Genomic DNA, 19298 nt, shown 5'->3' on the forward strand with positions numbered 1-19298 from the left:
AGGCCCTGCCCTGCGGCCGCTGTGGGAGCTCCCCCTCCCTCGGGGAGGGCCTCGTCCTCTTCGATTAGCTTCCTTTTATACGCACTTATAAAAAAATGAATGGTAATGGGGTTCCTTATTAGTGTCTTAAGCTTCTCGCTCAGTGGCAGCTCGTGTAGTGCCTTTTTGTGAGCCTGGGTCGTGTGGAAGCTGTGTGGGTTGGTATGTGGTTTTGATGTTTTGGTAAATAGGCATGTGCTGAGACCTCAATTAATTCGTCTGACTGTCCTTTTCCAGAATCAGATGTGCCGGCGGAGCTGCGAGTTGCAAACAGGTCGCAAAAGTTTGTGAATTTCACTTCGACCATCCATAACCAGTTGCTGCTTGTGTCGCTGCTGGAGCATCTCTGCCACATGTACACGCACAACCCTGTTCATTCGAGGTGCTTGTTCCAAAGTTAGTAAGAGTAGTTCTTTCCTATCTCTTAAACTGCCTTACTGCAATACCTACTGGATTCTTCTGTGCAGAATTACAGTGTAGTATCAATACAAAGCTGTAGGGCTCATCCCACTGGGACGAGAGTAATTCCACAAAGAGGATGAATACCCTGAATCGACTTAATTGGGAATGAGGACCTGCTTTATTTTTGAAAACAGTAACAGAATATTGTTACAGATGCAAGGATAAGGCAGGTCTGTTCCAGCTAAGTCATGTGAGTTGCATCATGAGAAGGGTAGTGGGGTAAATTATCTAGCTATTAAATCTGATCTAAAAACACAGGTAGAAGAGGAGTTTATTAAAAATACTTATGAAGAAATAGCTGTAGCATAGTCTTCACTAAATCTTTCAAAATTATGGCCTGTGAAAATCAGGGTAAATACATTTGTAAGTCTTTTATTTTCCCATAAAGTCTTTTGATACAATTCAAGGAGCTCGGATTTTTAGGTATGAAGTGTTTCTTTTGAAATCTGTCTTTTTGGTATGTGACTTATCTTAGCTATTTTGTTCATTTAAGCACATACTTAAAGCATTTGAGAAACAATCTCCTAGGTTTTTCTCCTTACTATACGTGATTGTAGAAAATAAAATCTAATACATTGCTCGTAAATGAGACTTAAAATTGAAGCCATTTATAGCATCCAGTAACGAGAGTGCAGAAAATGGTAAATTTTTTGGTTTTGTAGTCTAATATAGATATTTTTCCCTGGGTCTTACTATTATCTCTATCAAAACCAAAAATATCAGGGAAGAAACCCAACCAAATTTCCTCCTTTTGGGAGGGGAACAGAAAAACCCAAGCTGGGCATCTTCCAAAGTATGTAGCTGCTTGGCTTCCCAGTGTACTTCTATGGAAAATTACGTTCCTACATTGGTATGGTTTAAACCAGTTTCCCCAAGTGGAATAAACCTGATGAATAAAAGAAAAAACATTGCAGTAGTTGTATCTATTTTGTGGTATATTCATGTTGGGTGAGTTTTCCCCACTTTTCTGGTGTGTAATTGTCCATAAGGCTTGTGCAGCAAAATTACCGATTTCTTAGAGGTTCATGTTCAAGAACTTTTATCTCCTTTAAAGGATAAAGTAATAAGCCGATTTTTAAAATACTGTTACCAAAGGAACATCTTTAAAAAAAACCAAAAAACAAAAAACACAAAAAAAAACCCAAACCAAACAAAAACTTTACAAGCAAGCTTGTTTTAAGACCTTGGAATTCCTAAAACTTTTAGGTACATTTTTGTAGCATCTTCGCAGCTACACCCATCTTCAGTATTTGTTAGGTTTTTGTCTGCCACAGCATTGTTTTACTCCAACTAAGAAATATGTAGTACTTGGAGGGAGTGACTTCGTTCTTTACTATGAGCATGTGCACAAATGTGTGAGTTGGTATGGGAATTAGAAAGTCTTGACATTGCCTGATAATTGTGAACGTGCTTTGAATTTCTCTTTTCACTGATCAAAATTAGTCCAAGGGTAACAAGTAAGTGAATGTGTGGATGTTTGTATAATTCATCTGCTAAGATAAGTAAGAAGAAGAGGAGTTGCGGTTGTGGCCATGAAGGGCATGGTAAATAACTGTATTATGCAAAGGGATTCCCACAGAGCAGCTCTAGTTTGGATTTAATTAGTTTCTATTGCATTAGACTAGGAGTGACTGTTCAGTTTTTCAGATGCGCTATCTTTCAAATAAAGTTTCTCATTTAAAAAACCCCAACTGTTTACATAGTCTTATTGGCAGTCTTTATTTAATGTGACCTTTCTCTGTTCCTTTGTACAGTACTTCGTCAGGCTTTCACAAGAACAGGGTTGCTCTCCCCTTTTGCCTTCTGTGATGAATTTAGTACTGTAAGACTGCAGCATAATAGAGCCATTACTGAACTAATGAAAGCAGCTAATCGACAAATACTTAATGGGGTAAGCTCTGTTAAATTTCTTTGGCAGCTTCTGCATTAGGGAATTAACACATCAATGCATCCAAAGCAGCTTTTGTTTGAGAGTTCTTTTAGTATTGGTTTGGGTCTTTTTAATAATTACACAAAACGGTGCTCTTATTCTACCTTAGCTGTTTGGGATGGCATGCTCTGGTTCTGTAAGTGCAAACCAAAGCTTTTGAAGCCAGCAACATTTTGTTCCTTATTAAAAAATTAAAAAAAAAAGTTTTAAAAAGATCTTATAAACACAGGCAAGGTGTTTTAAGTATCTACAGCTTTTTTTGACAATGGACAGACATTCACTTTCAACTTGTAACTGTTCCAGTTGATTATGTGAACACCTTTGTATTTATATTAGGGGAGGGCATAATTTGTACACTGTGTAATGTGCTTCAGGCTGAATCGGACCGGTTTGCTTATCCTGCTGCTTGAACTAAGCTAGTTAATTTTGTCTTAAGCACATTTTAGAGCCTTCATTTTATCTTGTTTGCCAGCAGAACTATAAAAGGGCAGTAATCTCTCCATTAGAGAGATGTTAGCAGATTACTGGTGGGATAATACTTTAATTTGGTGAAGCTCTCTGCAGAATGTGAATGGCTATCGGTAACCTCATTTTCCTCCAAGAACATAGTTGTAGTTTCTATTTTGATTAAGCTGTCCATGCCGATGGCATGGTAGACCTGTTATTCTCTGTGGCATGTTTTTATGTTGGATTTTGTTGTTTCATAGGAACTTGATAATGGAGATTCTCATGCAGTTGGGTATGTATTCAAAGCATTTAGAAATACTAAACTTAACTCCCTCCCTAAAGTTCTGTGTTCCACTCTGAATTTAATTACTACTGTATTTCATATTTCGCCTCTGAAACAGAAAAAAAGTGCACATTTCTCCAAACTCTCAAAATGATCTGGTGAAAATTCCTTCTTCAGTACAACTGCCATGGTTAGTGCCACCATTCAGGAAAACAAGATTTATCAGGCATAAACTTAAAGAAATTATCTTAATACCTCTGTTAACACAGAGTGTGGATTTGTAGCACATGTGCATACTGTTGCAGACTGCTAGTTTTCAGTATTCACTAAAACAATGAATGGTACAGTATGGTAATGTCAAAGTGTTTTCTTCTTCTGTAATGTAAATAGTATTTCTAGATCATGTACGCCTGTAGCCTATATACTACCTTACTTATAAGTTGTAATTTAGTTTAATGCAGCCTAACTTTTTTGATTAGGGAGAAAGAAGTCCTCTTTGAAGCACAGACTTCTCGATACTTGAATGAATTTGATGAGGTTGCAAGGCTAGGAAAAGGAGGATATGGTAAAGTATACAAGGTATTCTTTAACTTCTGTTTATAACTGATCAGTTTATATCTATTTTTTCTCTGAAAGTTAGAGTTACTGTTTTGGCTGTTTTGTTTATTTTTTCTAATAGAAAATCAGAAATACTCATTTTCCAATAAAACAGGTACAAACCCGCACATGTGAAGAATGTTGGCGTTTCATTTCAAAAGATGCTCAGTTGTGGTTTCTATTTTCTGTTTGTTGGAAGCAGGATATATCATATGTTTTACTTTGTGTATTTTGACCCTTTAAAGGGAATGAAAACTCCTTATTTCTTCTGTGAAGTATTGTGATGTATTAGCTTAAAACAGCCGCAGGAACTGATTAGTCTGCGCACCACAATGTTCCAGTTGTGGCTGCTTGAAAAAAAAGCGGTCTTAATACGAATGTACACTGCCCAACCCAATGTTGAATTGCATTAAATACTTGTAGCATACATGGCCATCCTAAGGTTCCCCACGTGATATGTGCCACGTAAATGACAGTTGTGGTCTCACAGACTTACTGAGAACCTGTTAAAGCAGTTATCAGGACCTATCAGCATTTTTTAATTGATGGAAAAATAGCTGTAAAGCTGTGTATTTCACATAGATTGGATTAGATGTTTGCAGTCCTGAATGAAGGCAAAAGTAGAGTATCCTTATCTCGGACAGCTGGGGCACAATCCCCTTTTCATTCTCTGATATGGGTGAGAGATTATCTGAATGTAGTGCAGAAATTAATTTTTAGAAAATAATTGGTTATAAAGGATTTAATAATTCCTTACTCTAAACACATTAACATCTGATTTTGTCCTATCGCAATTGTTTTCAGGTCAGAAACAAGTTAGATGGTCAGTTCTATGCTATTAAAAAAATTAACATTAAGAAGGCTACAAGAAGAGATTGCATGAAGGTATTCTTTTTGCTATGTTTCATTTATGTTTTACCTCCCTGTTTGCTCTAGCTGATTATGATTTGATTTAGTAGTGCAGTTAATGTTTCCCAAAATATCAGAGACATTAATAATGTTTTTACACATTCTGAGTTTCTAAAGATTTGACCTTTTCAGTACCTAGTAGAAAAAAAGTAAATGAGGTATTTAAGTCCATTAAAAGAAGCATATTATTAACTTGAATTTGATCATCTCTGCAACTATGAATATCATAATTTGTTTTAAAGCTTCGAATTTTCTCTGTTACTGTAATAATTTTATCTGTTCTTTCTCTCTCAAAAACTGTTATTTTTTGTTATCTCTTGTGTTTACTAAGCACTCAGAATAAAGGACAGTCATACTGTTTCTTTCTGGACTTTCTAGGTGCTACGAGAAGTTAAAGTGCTGGCTGGGCTGCAGCATCCTAACATTGTAGGCTATCACACTGCTTGGATGGAATATGTTCAAACAATACACCCAAAAGGAAAGTACAGCATATTGTGTAATTCTTGCTTGCACCCTGCTTATAACCTCTGTACTGTTATTTGCAGGAGAGTATTACTTTTCTGATAAAATAACTATTCTTTTTCCCTCCTTAAAACAACCAAAAAAAGCAAACTGCAGGAGGCCACCAGGTCTTCATGTCCCTCTGTGCACTTCAATCTCTTGCCTAATAACTTATCTGTTACTTAAGGAAGAATTTGGAGCTGTGGAAGTATTAGCTTCATTTTTGGTAATATATGAGGAGGATTTTAAAGTTGTATGAAGTTCAGCGGAATGCAATAAAAACCTTTTAACACAACAAGTAGTGAGTTGACGCGGAGAAGAATGAATACTGGGGACGAGCCACTTCAGATATTGGGAGAAAAGCAATGAACAGGAGAAAAAAACCACAAATTTGCTACCATGTTTTGAAATCTCAGAGTTGTAGCAAAATGAGGATAGATTTCCCACTATGCTTCTCTTCCTATCTGGAAAAGAGTTCAGAAAAACTGCAAGAACCTGGAGATTAATATTTAATGGCAAAAAAAAATTCCCTCTTACTTTCCACAGGAGAGTTTTTAAATTTTATTAATTGTGTTTCATAGTTCTGCAGTGACAGAGCGATCTGGTTTTTTTGGGTATCGGCTACTGTCTGTAACTATTGAGAATTTATCTACTTTTATATTCATTTTACACCTTCTTCCCTGCTCCCTTTTTTTCCCTCTTCAGTTTCTCTGTTCTCAGCTCTTTCCACACCTTGTCCTTTGGTGCCTTTGTAACCCTAATCTGTTGGTCCCTTTCCTGTCCTTTTTTGGAACGCCTTTAGCAGTTGAATCTTTTGATCTCCTCTTAGTGGGACGTTTGCTTATGCTCTATATGATTTTATTGCTTTCCAAGTCAGTGACTTCATGCCCACTCAGCTGTAAGTACAAAAGAAAAGGCAGAGGAAGTTGATAGTTTAGGAAAATGGATAAGACTTTCAACCAATGATACTGAGAATCTTGAAGGATGCAACTTTTTAGAGCTTCATAAGTATTTAATGGTGAGAATATAAGTACCTAACTAGATCTATAGGTACAACCCTTTCAGTGGCCTTGTACGACATGTATTTTCTTTTCAATTAAAGAAAAATGAGAAACATGTTAGGGTTGCTTCTCAGTAGACTAACAAAAACCTTTTCAGCAGCAGAAATAGAGAAAAAGATATCTGGAGGTAATGAAGTTAAATTCAGTAGGATTCTTCATCTTAAATGTTAATTTATAGTAAATATATGCATGTAATGTTTGGTAAAATATCATATTTCTCTTTTCATCCAGTAGATAAAACAATAATGGAGTTGCAGCCATTATCTTTGGAGCAAGAGAGTGGCAAGTAAGTATTATAAATCTCAGTTATAACATTTATTTGGCTTTAACATAAGGCCTTGTTTAAAGTAATGTCAAAAGAGTACAGAATTCAGCATATATTGTACAAGTGCTTTTTGCTTCCAAATTATAACCAAAAGAAGTCTTAATTATCCGTGTCATTGTTTCTCTTCTGGCTGCATAAGCTGAAGAATATTACTGGATACTTCTGCTTTCTTTGGATCTCTTGTTTCTGAGTGCCTGAATGTAGTACTGGGCTTCAAGTTTACATCAAAAGTTCTGTGCCAGTCAACAACACTGATTAGTACTGTGGAGACTTATTAGAGTGATGGACCCTTTTGTTTCTCAGAAGTGTTGATTAGCCCTTTCAATCAGGAGATGGAGTCTTATGAGAAATATAGTGCAACTTCGTAAGTTTAAAGGAATGGAGATGCATCATACTTCTGTCCAGAGAATGTTGTGACCTAGGACTGTGTGTATCTGTGAGCTGTCTGGGTCGGCTATCAGGAATCCCTGCTGGGGGAAGGTATTAAAAAGGCTGGAGCCTACACTGCCAAATACATAATCCTAAAGTTTTATATGGAGAAGCAGCTGAACTCCTACTCTGGAATGCAGTTTGCAATTGCGAGGGGAAAGAAAAAGCTTTCAGAGTGGTGTATCACAAATAGATGGTATAAAACTGCGTACATATTTTGATTTCTCTCCCTTTATCATTTTCAGTGATCACTGTCGTATTCAGAGTGTGGAAAGTGGTAGCTCAATTATCTTTGCTGACCTTGCTTCACAAGAAAAGAAGTCCTGTGACAGTACCAGTCTTAGGAATCTGGATAGTGAATTAGTGCAGAATATGGATGTAAGGAATGATTTTACAAACAGCAATGGTAAAGAGTGTATGAAACCACATAAATGTGAATTATCCATAGAATTACAAGAAGACTCTGTAAGTAGTGTTAGCAGTAGATCAACTGATGTGAAAAATCAGTCAGCACGGGGACCTCGTTGTAGTCTGGATCAAGATGCTAGCACTGGAAGTAAGTCCTGCACTGAAGAATGCTCCAAGAATGATGTAGCGCTCTGTGGAGAGCTTGAGGTAAATACAGTTCTCTTTAAATACACTTAACCGCTGTCTGATTTAATGATGTTTGTAAAGCAGAGTGTGGTAGACAGAAGAATGATTTATAATGATAAAGTTAAAAAAATGAAGTGACTGCGATGAGAGCCAAAAATACAGACAATTTTTACTTAAATGGGTAACACCATTACCTGAAGCTGCCCGGAGGAGCTGGCAAAACTAAGCATACAGGAAAGTTTCAGTGTGTTAGACATCTTGGGTCCTTTCAAAGTACCTACATGAATATAAAGTACTACTCCTGTGTTAAAAAAAAACAAACAACACATCAAACTTGAAAATCTTCAAAAACCCAAAGCTGGATAGAGTTGTTGCATCTGCTTCTTTAATGCAGTAGATTAGTAATACTGTATTTTATGTCATTTTGGTATCTAACTTCTTTTTAATTAGCTTTGAAGAAAATAACTGAGGAAATGCTGTTCATATTACAGTGGCAAAATCACGGACCATTATTTTTCTGTTAGGTAGAGTATCGTTTGATTCTTCATATACAAATGCAACTGTGTGAAATATCCTTGTGGGATTGGATTGTTGACCGCAATAAAAGGTGCAGCGAGAGTACAGAGAAAACTTCCAGTAAGATTCATCACTGTCTTAATAATGTACTTAATTCCTTATACAGTAAATATTTCTTTTTTTCCAAATTGGAAGTCCACTTGCCTGATTTATAGGCAACTATAATACGGATCTTCTTCATTAGATTCTTTATTGGCTTAATGAAATAGTGGCTAGCATTGAATCATTGTATGGGCCTGATTTTATGTTTTACTTCAGCAACTTATAATACGGATCTTCTTCATTAGATTCTTTATTGGCTTAATGAAATAGTGGCTAGCATTGAATCATTGTATGGTAGATGTTGGTAAAAAAGATTTAAGTTCATGAGTTTTAGATGTATTTTCAAAAAAGAATGAATGTATGCCTGAGGCATAGTTGTTACCTGGAGAGATCTGTGCCTGGGCAATACGACTTAGTTGGAATAGTTTTTTATTGACAGAGTCTGCTTTTTCTCAGTAAGCTGTTTAAATAATTGAAATTTTGCTTAGTGTTGCTGCTACAAAATAGAGCTCTTCACAGGCTAATCTATCTGCTGTGGAAAATATATCTTTTGTTCCAGACAGGTTACAACATACTTAAAAGCTTTTAAGTTTGTTCTAAAGAATCAAAATTCCTACACAGGCTAATTTGTCATTGGTGTAAAGAATCTAATGTTTACTTTGCTTGAGTGGCCAGAGGAGTTCTCATGCCCTGATACCAAGCTGTCTTCAATAATTGTTGACATTTGGAAGAACAACTCTAATGCTCTTAAAGTATTAGAGACATGTTCCTTTCTCTGGCTTGGTTGTATTAAAAAAAAGCATATGCTTAACAGATTGTAAGATATAAACTGTATGATTAATGTTTAATCTTAGTTTTAATCGCTATTAAGATAAATCTGTTGTTCTCTTCAGTCATGGAGTAAGGTTTACCAGCTAACTATCACCTGACTTCCACTACTCTTTCCTGTAATCATAGTCTTTTTAGCTTTCATAAGATAAAAGATGACGTTCCTGGTCAAGGGATGACAGAATTACTAGGGCATTTGATCTTGCAAAACGCCGTTTTCACACATTTTCAGACAACAGGAGAGGAAAGGTGAATGCTATCATAGGTTAGACATTAAGAAACAGAGACCAAAGTAGGAGTAAATGGCGAGTGTTCGAAGTGGCAACAGACATGTTAGATCTGGGTCATTAGAGTAGGAAAACGGTGCAGTTTAATAAAATAATAATGTGGGAAATGGTAAAAACAATGAGACTGTTAAGTTTATTTTAGGACAGTTACAGCCAGAGCAGATGTGGGAATTTCAGAGGAGAGCACAACAGCAAAAGGATTTGGATCCAAAAAGAAAGGGTGCAAATCAATACAGAAAACATGTCATTACATAAATTAGTATGACTTTGTCTGTAACTGTATTTTTCATTCTAATTCAGCACTTACATGGAATTAAAAAGTTTGTTAAATTCATAATCAAATAACTATCTGACAGGATTTGGAGGAATGTCTTCAGGCAGACATGTATTCATGTCCCCTGAACCTTCCTTTTTAGAACTTTGAGGTTAGTGACGTTTTGCTGTTTCAAAAATACTATCTTAGGAGAAGCATGGGAAATTCCATTTTTAAACTATGCTCATTCTGTTAAAAATTTCTTCCACATCATAAATAAACATAATTCAACAAGACATACACCATAAACTTAAATAACAGTAAAATTAGCTGAAATAATTTAGATGTTAAATTGTTTTAAGGTCCATACCATCTTGTGGATGTCCGCTGGACCATGAAAATTTTTCACGAGCTATTAGAAGGAGTATGTTATATCCACAGCATGGGAGTGATGCATCGAGACATTAAAGTAAGTTCATGAAATTATTACTTGAGATTAAAGAAAACAAAGAGAACTTAGATTATGGGAGAATTAAAGCAACTTCAGAGTTAAAGTTAAGATGACCTGGGCTCTTAGGAATTTAGCTATGTTACACATGAAAAATTACATTGTCTCCTCTATACCAGTACCTTATTTTCTTTAATATAAGCATAGTACTCAATTACGTTGACTTACAAGTCAATTATGATTAAGGTCTGGAAATGTCTTCTCCTTTGTGAAGCCATTTTTTTGGCTTAAACAGGGATTTATATATATAAACTTTATACTCTAACAGAAGGTCAATTATTTCCTTTCTGCTACCTGAACAGGCCTCATTCTTCATGATCTTGAGTATTTACGTTGGCTCCATTACCTAATAGTAAATGGATGCAATCTGTGTTTGCACCTAAAATTCTGCTCGCTTTAGACAATGCTGTGCACGCTGCAATGTGAAGGGCAGTTCTTCCACAAGTTGGACAGGCAAAGTTGATGTTTGCACCAGAGGCAATTAAAGTTGCTGTTGCCTCTGTGTTGAGTGACCCTGCAGCTATGTGAGGAGGTGTCCAGCCAGTCTTGTTGGTGTTCTAAGTTAAGATAATACTAAAAAAGAATGGATATAGGTGGCAAGGCATCATAAAACTACTGGCCTAAATGCAGAAGTCAGTCGTGTTTGTAATTACTTATTTCAGGATTTATCTGATGTTTTACATTTTACAAGATAACAGAGACACTTCTCTGTATTATGCTGTGAAGTTGGTTGATTTCTCTGAAATTTGTTTTAAATGGATGTTCCAGCTGTAACCACTAGGCAAATTTAGTAGGAGAAGTGCTGCATAGCCTCTTGGTATTTCTGTAACATAAAATGTTGCTTTAAGTCAATTTCTTTTTATTAAGATAAAATTACTTGGACTAAAACTTCTGGACTGGTAGGGCATAACATAGTTAACAGGTCCCAAAACTTCAATTGTCATAACAAATTTTATGAGTTGTCGTGACCTAACAGAAGCTTGGTCATTCACTTATTTGCTAATCACAGCTGCTTTGTACCCATCAGGAATGCATAAGATGGTGTTATGCCTTCAGTTCCTCTATTTCCTAGTTTTATAGCATGAGAAATGAGTCGTCATAGTTCAGGCCAGCGAAGGTCACAGAAGAAGTGCAAGCAAGCTGAAGTTCCATCTGGGGCTGGACATGCAGACGTAATCTGGCAGTGCCTGGGTCTCTAGATTATAAAATCATAGACTGGTTTGGGTTGGAAGGGACCTTTAAAGATCATCTATTCCAAACCCCCTGCTATGGGCAGGGACATCTTTTGCTAGATCAGATTGTTCAAAGCCTCATCCAACCTGGCCTTGAACTCTTCCAGTGATGGGTCATCCACAACTCTGGACAACCTGGTCCAGTGTCTCAGCACCCTTACTGTAAAAAGTGTCGTCTTTATATCCTATGTAAATCTACACTCTTCCAATTTAAAACTGCCACCCCTTGTCCTGTCATTACCGGCCCTGGTAAAAAAGTTTCTGTTTTGTTTTTTTTTTTGGTAAGATCTCATTATATATTAGAAGGCCACCGTAAGGTCTCCCTGGAGTCTTCTGTCTTCCAGGCTGGACAAGCCCAACTTTCTCAGCCTTTGTTCATAGGAGAGGTGTTCCATCCCTCTGATCATTTTTGTGGCCTCCTCTGGACCTGTTCTAACAGGTCCACGTCTGTCTTGTGCTGGGGACCCCAGGGCTGGACACCGTACTCCAAGTGGGGTCTCACCAGAGCAGAGTAGAGGGGGAGAATCTCCCCCCTCAACCTCCTGGCCATGCTGCTTTTGATGCAGACCGGGATACGGTTGGCTTTCTGGGCTGTGAGCACACATACTTAATTTCACATTAAAAAGTTATCAGTAGATGTGATTTCACCATATGTTGTATTGTCAGGTGTGCTATCATTTGGGGGAAACAAATTTATGTGATTGCTTGAACTGTGTGTAGCATCTTAATAACCATCTATGGATATTTCTAGAATTTATCTTTTTTAAACTCATGTGAGTGTTAATTTGCCATACTGCAGCAATGTCTCCAGAGTTTAACTGTGCTGTGAGTGCAGATGACAGTCCCTGGTTTGAGTTGCCACCAATAATTTAATTTTATATCACCTATTTCATTTATTGGAAGAAATACTGAATAGTGTTTCATATTCACTTTTCCCATTCCATGTGTGATTCAATAGATTGTTTTTAAACTTAACAGTTTGCCTTGTGTTTTATATTTAGTGATTCCTTGAATAGAAGCCATTCCAAATTTTCAGCATTCATGTCACCCATCTATGCACGATTTTCCAGTTCCCTTACGTGCTTTTTGAGATAGGAGACTCAGAACTGCAGACGGTACTGAAGGTGACAGTGTATTAATTCATATTGTATCACAGTTTTCTTCTTTACCTCCCTCACCCCCCCAGTCACTGGTAATGTACAATTTAGTTTATGGACTGCTATTGAGCATTAAATCGTCATTTTTAGAGCTGCCTGTTACCATGCTTAAGCTGTAACAGTCAACTTGGAGACAGTTGTTATATATTTAAACTTGGGATTGTTTTTCCCTTCATTACATTTTCCTATTTACTTGCACTGAATTTCTTTTGTCGTTATACTTCCCGCAAGATCCTTCCACAGTTCTTTGCATTCAGACCTCATCTTTCTTTCTCTGAATAACGTAGTACTTGTCATCTCACCATTCACTCTCCCTTTTCTAACCATTTACAAATGTGTTGTTGAACATAGTTCTCAGCAGAGATTCACACGAGAATCAGTTCATGATACCCTTCACTGTGAAAGCTGACCATTTATCCCTATCCTTTATGTCTTTAAACGAGTTATCTATGTGGGGACCTTCACTCTTCTGTTAATTAAAAAAAAAAAAAAAGTAACATTTCTTAACCTAAAAGTATTTTTAATCACAAATTATAATCCTGAACAAATGGTTACCTGGAGGGAGGGCAGGTCTATGAGGTGTAAGGGTCCTGCCAAGCACTTGCTGTTTCACTGACAGGATGATGAGCTAGTAAAGCTTTAACAGTGCTACTGTTATCTTCCATTATATAGCTCTTCGTGGCGTGAATTTTATTTCCTATGCCCACAGTGGCAGGCCTACTGGCTCCTTTCATGATGTTACTCATAGATAAGGGAATTGTAATTTTTGTAATGAAAATCCATAATTAGAAATAAGAGGATCTAGAATCTCGGACCAGTGTCGTTCTTTGAGATGTTGCAGGATGCCTGGTTCTAGAAGAGCTTTGATGTAACCACGTTATTCAGTGCAACGTTTTAAAAGTGCTGTAAAACCAGGAAAAGTTTAAGAATGAAAAAAAGTCTTAAGTTGCCTTTGCTTTCTTGCTAATGCTAAATTTCTATTTAGTAGAAAAAAAACTGTACTAAGCAATAGCGTTTTCCTTTCTCATCCAAATGTACCTAAGCTCAGAAACCTTGTAATAGCAGCTAAGTAAAACCAGTAATTTAATATTATGTTTTCTTTTATCTGGCAAGTATGTCTTTTTTTTCCTAGAAGCTAGAAATGCTAGCATTTCTCCTCCTTAGTGGTCCTAAAGCCAAAATATATAGGTAAAACTATTTCTGTTTTTCCAGTCAGTGCTCTCCGCTCAAGTCTCTCATCACATGTGGTTTTTTTCATAGCAACTTCCCAGAACCAAGTAGCATGTTCCAGCTGTCCTTCTCATATAGAAAAGTATATTTTGTTTTACATTATGTCTAGCCCAAGGATGATAGTTAGTCCTCCTTCCTGCTACATCAATCAGTCTGATTTGTTGTCTGCTCTTGCCTGTTCCTGTTAACATTACTGTTCTGCAAATTTCCTGTTTTCGGGGAGGAAGTACTTTATCTTTCCACTAAATCTTTGTTTTTCCTGGTTTGCTTTTCTTCCTCTTTTCTAGGTCCTTCATATGTGGTCTTTCTGCCCAAATGGTGTTGCCAACATATAATGTGGTATCAGCTATGACTGCTTTTTCTCTCTCACTAATGAAAGTGTTAAATAATTATCTTATACCTGTGAAACACTGGATTTTATATACTTTGAAACAGATGAAATTTCATAATTCTTCATCTAGATATATATTAGATTTCATACCGTCTTGTTTTGTAGCCCAGAAATATCTTTCTACATGGATCAGATCAACATGTAAAAATAGGAGACTTTGGATTAGCTTGCAAAGACCTTCTTTGGGATGATGCGGACCAGTGGTTTAAGACAGAAAGAATAAATGGTAAGAGAAAAAAGCCTAGCGGGGTTTCTGTGATATTAAAACCATTAAATATTAAATTCTGAAATGAAATGGTAACAATGTAGCAGTATCTGAGTAAGTCTAAATTGCGTTTTTAAAGGACTGACCCATACTTCAGGTGTGGGGACTTGCCTCTACGCTTCACCAGAACAATTGCAGGGATGTCACTATGATTTCAAGGTAGGGAGTATTTTTTTTTCCTATTAACACATGATGATAGGTAACAGGAATAAAACAAGCCTTTCAGCAGGTAACTACATAAATACTCCTCCTGTTAAACCAAATGTTTTTGCTGAAACATGGATTTCAACTTTGCCTTCTAGTTTGCTACTAGTGCAAACATGATCTGTGTTTCTAAGATCATCTTGAGGAAGGTTTATAGCCGTTAAGTGTCATGATACTTTCCATATCATCATGAAATGTCATTGTTGTGAAGCTTTTTCATATCGTGATTTTTTTTTTAATGAGAAAAAAATGTAGTAAGTAATTAAAAATACCAGTTATCCCAGAACTTTTTCTTCACCCCATTACCAGTCAGACATGTACAGCATGGGTGTTATCCTGCTAGAACTCTTCCAACCGTTTGGAACAGAAATGGAAAGAACAGAAGTTCTTACACATTTAAGGCACGGCCAAATTCCTCATATTTTCTACAAAAAATGGCCTATTCAAGCCAAGTACATTAAACTCCTCACCAGTCAGAGATCTACAGAAAGACCAACTGCTGCTCAGCTTTGTGAAAGTGAACTGTTTCATACCACAGAACATGTAAGTTATGCCAATAACGACAACCATTACAGGATAAAGAAATATGAAAGGAAAATGCCCTTTGTTTCCCTTCTTGTATTATGTTTTTTGTTTTAACTTATGGGGATTGTGTGATTGAGACTTTTTTTCTGATTACAGTATTTAGCCCACTGTATAAATGTTTCTGGTGAAATGAGATAAATTGTCATTAAGTAACTTCATGAAGACTGCACAGTTGATTTACATAGAGCTTGAGGTATTTCTATAGGTCAGAAAAGCTTTTGAAGCTTTTCGTCAGCTCTGCAGAATCTTTTTATCATTTTTCCTTTCCTTGCCGTGCTTTTTTGTTTGTGGTTTAAGTTGTAGTATCAAATACGCAGAATAGCTGTGGTGCTGCAGAATGTGTCTGTGGGGGATTGCAAACACAATTCAGATAGGTTAATAAGGCTTTATCCTTGCATGTCTATAAACAAAGTAAACCGACTCTCATTTTCAGGTTATTTCTAACCTACAACAGAAGGTGAGACAGCAAGAGGAAGAAATAGAAAAACTGAGGGAGAGAATAAGACTGCTGTCTGATGAAAAAGATGAACATAAGAGACTAGGTTCTCCTGTTTAAGTACAGGAAGAACTAACTTCTAGTGTGAAATTTTTTTTTTTTTTACATAAAAATATTTCAATGCATTTTGATTTTCCTGTCTGTTCTTTAAAGGTACTCTTTTAAATTTTTTTTGTCTTAGTTCAGAAGTCTCCAGTCAACAGAAAGGATTCATGTTGCACTTAGCCTCAGTACAATTTAACTTCTAAATAAGCATTTGGTTTACAGGGAAAAATAAAACGAAAAATTAAAACTCCAGCTTGTATTTATATAGGCATACTTTAGATAGCTTATAATTGAACAAACATGCATGTTATGTATCAGTTACAAAAAAGGAAGGTCACACCCAAAAGGTAGCTGTAATGTTTTTATTGATTTAGAATTCTGTCCAACTGTAGTACTTGAATACCTCAAACCACTACAGCAGGTATGAGGTGAAATGAGACTACACCATTATGAAGACTACAGGCTTATTGTAGTAGCTTCATAACAGAGCTGAAAGGTGCCAGGTTCTCACATGACTTCATCCACTTTTGCACATTGGCTGGGGCAGCGTTTGCACTACCTGTCTGCTGAAGTGCACACCACGCAACAATGTCTGCTACGGTGAGTTCATTTCCCACCAACCACGATGTCTTGCCCAGGGCTGCATTCATAGAGCGCAAGACTGCTCCCTTTTCCTTACTGCTACCTTCTTTTAGCTGGAAGATGGCTGTATCAACCCAGCTGTCAATCACAGTTGAAGTAACTGCATTGTACTTCTGGCCAAACAGAGAAAAGAGAAATCTAGCGATGTTCCCCTCTCCTTCAATAGGGCACATGGTTTGAATGCTAAACTTCATCTGGGGTTTTGAAACTGAAATCAAGAAAAGAAAAAAAAAAGTGAATACCACGTGGCAGAGAAGTTAAATGTAATGGTAATTCTATTCTATGATGTATTTTATTCGTGATGCCAGCAACACTGCTAACATCATTAACCTGATGAACAGTTTCAGTTTTCTTAGTCTGCATACTTAGCCTAAGGCAGGAATCTGGCATAAAGCAATCACTTTTTTCACACTTCAGACCAATCTCCCACCTAATTTCTATTCTAGCAAACTTATTTGTAGAAACTGAAAAACACTTGTATAAAAAAAAAGTCCTCTGGGCACAACCAACCATGTAAATGCCACATGTATTTTAACAGCAGCAACCACAACCAAAAATCTTCCTCCTCTGTCCCCATCATTGTTCACAGCTCTAAAAAGAGAGCAAAAATGTTACCTGCAGTATGTATCCATCGTGTGTCAGCACAATGACACCAAAGCATCTGTTGCGAAGGTTTTATAGCACAAGTTTAATTTTCTCACCAATTGTAAAATACTGATCTACAAAATAACTTCATTCTTACCATCCTTCCAAATAAGAGTAAAGCCCAGCTGATACTCGTGACGTGGTTGCTTCTTAGTCTGCTCTCCAAAGCATTTCAAGAGGTTTTCTGGCACGCCTTTCACCGATGAATGTGTGTGAACAGCTGATAATATTTTATAGCGTTCACAAAGCAGATTGTGTAGTACTAATAATGACAGTGGAGGTAGAGAAGGATTTGCATTGATTACAATATCTTTCAGGGCACCATAATCCTAAATGGAAAGCAAAACATTCAGCAGGTAAGACACACTCCAGATCAGACTTTGAAGTAGTGGATTTTTATTTGACACCAAGATGTACACAGCCATGCATGTGTATATCTGAAATTCTAATTATATGCTCAACTAAACTCACCTTTCCAAGCATCAAATCTAAATCTGCTCCATTTGTTGTCAAAGGGGAACATTCTTCAGTTTGAATAATATTAGTTACATCAAAGTCAGCATCTGGGGTTTGTATCATCTTTGAGAGACCATCGACAGCACTCTTCAGCTCATACAAACGTTTTAGAATCTCTTCCTGGCGGGACTCAAGTGCTTGAAGTGACGGGTCAACCTCTTCCTATAGGAGAGGAAAAAACAAGGTCACATAAATGTTCACTTGGCTCAGTGTCAAAACAGTCCACAGCTCACTTGACAATAAGTTTTGAAAGACTTTAAGCACCTTCAAATAGCCAGAACATCATGGAATGTCATGGTCTTCTGTCTATTAGTTGTCTCTTCTTATGTTTGTATGAATGTGGTGAGAGATGGGTTATTTAATAAAAATCTCTGAAATCTTCCTACTTAACATATTTTTTAACACCACTAGTTACAGCAAACTCCATAATGTAGTAAAAATCAGACCACAGAAACTTAAAGTTGGCAGCGAAGTGCTGAATTAAAATCTGAAAAACTAACGTTAGCTTGTCAGGATTCTCTTCAGCCCAGAAGAACAGTCTGATAAGAGTTTGTGTTAAGGCTGCCAAACAAGGAAACTTCTAGACAAATCAGACAGTTAATACAAGTAGAAAAAAACCTGCAGGTTTAGATGGGTGGTGTATCATATGAAATCACTCTTTGTAGTCACTCTTTGTTTCAGAGAATATAAACTATAGAGGGAAAAAAAAAAAGACCATAGGCTTTATTACATGTTAATCCCAATGCATCTTTTTGTTATCTCAGTTATCTTGCAAGTCTCTTACCCTGTAATGCTATCTGTTTTAAAAGATAAAAAATATATTCCTGTGGGAGGTTTTAAATCTACAAACTTAAAATAATGTTAAAGAAAAATCTTTATATAGATAATTCACTTCTGAGCATCCTGAATAAGGATTAATGAAACCCAACCTATCGTCCAAACTTCTTTCAGTCTAACGGATAAAGAGATAACAAGCAAGGTATCCACTTACACAATATTCTCCAAGACAAGACACAGAAACACCTCTTAAGTGACCATTATTTGGCCAGTACACAGTTCTGTGAAATAAAAACTACTCTCAGAGGAGACTGGTAGCTAATACTTTGCTGTTGCAACAGGAGGGGATCTCAGTAAGCATTCCTGTGAAGTTGTGCCCCAAGTCTCATCCTACGCAGTATCTCCACCAGCGACCTGGGTGAGGGCACAGCAAGTACTCACGGAAAAGATGGGATGGCATCAAGCTAAAAACGACCACAAGCAGCGTGGAAGAGTTCAGAGCATTCCTGACACTGGAGAGAGGCTGAAGCCACATACATTAATGTAATACAATATTTTGCATTTTTGCTCTATTTAAGAAAGACGTAATGGAGACTGGAAATAGAGGGTGTTTAGCTGGCTAGTTCCTATCCCAACAGCAGGAAAGAAGAGACCTGAGCCAACAGTGATGATGCAGCTGGAAGGGACAAGGCCTGCTGGGACACAGTCACGGACCCAAGGGCTTGCAAGGCCTCAGCTCGGCAGGGTACTCCAAAGGCGGCCGCTTAAACATAAAAACTGAGAGAGACAAACACGAGAGCCCAGAAAAGCCAAGCTGATAATTACCGAAAGCTTTAAAACTATTACAGGGAAATTCCTGAAAAAGCTGAGCTAATTTAGTCCTCGAACAAGCGACTGATACGCGGGGAGGAACCAGCGCTGCCGGTGCTACCGCGCCCCTCCCGCGGGCAAAGGCGGTGGACGGCGGGGACATGGCTCCCGTCGACTCCCGGGCGCCGGAGGCTTCTCCCAGCCCCCTTTCCAAGCACTCCCCGTCCGGAGC

General features: G+C 37.2%; 2 protein-coding genes across 2 annotated transcripts; one reads left to right on the forward strand and one right to left on the reverse strand.

The window, feature by feature from the left end:
- Nucleotides 1-276: 276 nt before the first annotated feature.
- EIF2AK1 (eukaryotic translation initiation factor 2-alpha kinase 1) lies at nucleotides 277-15760 on the forward strand (the record flags this gene model as incomplete). Its single annotated transcript, XM_010285494.1, has 14 exons — nucleotides 277-435; nucleotides 2256-2392; nucleotides 3139-3170; nucleotides 3641-3740; nucleotides 4563-4643; nucleotides 5046-5163; nucleotides 6461-6515; nucleotides 7229-7598; nucleotides 8102-8213; nucleotides 9926-10032; nucleotides 14187-14307; nucleotides 14426-14505; nucleotides 14860-15093; nucleotides 15569-15760. Coding segments are annotated over 14 exons (1829 nt in total), but the record flags the coding sequence as incomplete, so codon positions are not given.
- Nucleotides 15761-16024: 264 nt separating this feature from the next.
- On the reverse strand, nucleotides 16025-19229 carry AIMP2 (aminoacyl tRNA synthetase complex-interacting multifunctional protein 2). Its single transcript, XM_010285495.1, has 5 exons — nucleotides 19082-19229; nucleotides 18910-19019; nucleotides 17435-17641; nucleotides 17061-17292; nucleotides 16025-16526 (listed from the first exon to the last, which is right to left on the reverse strand). Exons 1-5 carry the CDS (start codon nucleotides 19227-19229, stop codon nucleotides 16141-16143), a joined length of 1083 nt encoding a protein of 360 aa, XP_010283797.1. The 3' UTR covers nucleotides 16025-16140.
- Nucleotides 19230-19298: the final 69 nt, after the last annotated feature.

The sequence above is a fragment of the Phaethon lepturus genome, unplaced genomic scaffold (genome assembly GCF_000687285.1).
Source record: "Phaethon lepturus isolate BGI_N335 unplaced genomic scaffold, ASM68728v1 scaffold22804, whole genome shotgun sequence".
Taxonomy (NCBI): Eukaryota; Metazoa; Chordata; class Aves; order Phaethontiformes; family Phaethontidae; genus Phaethon; species Phaethon lepturus.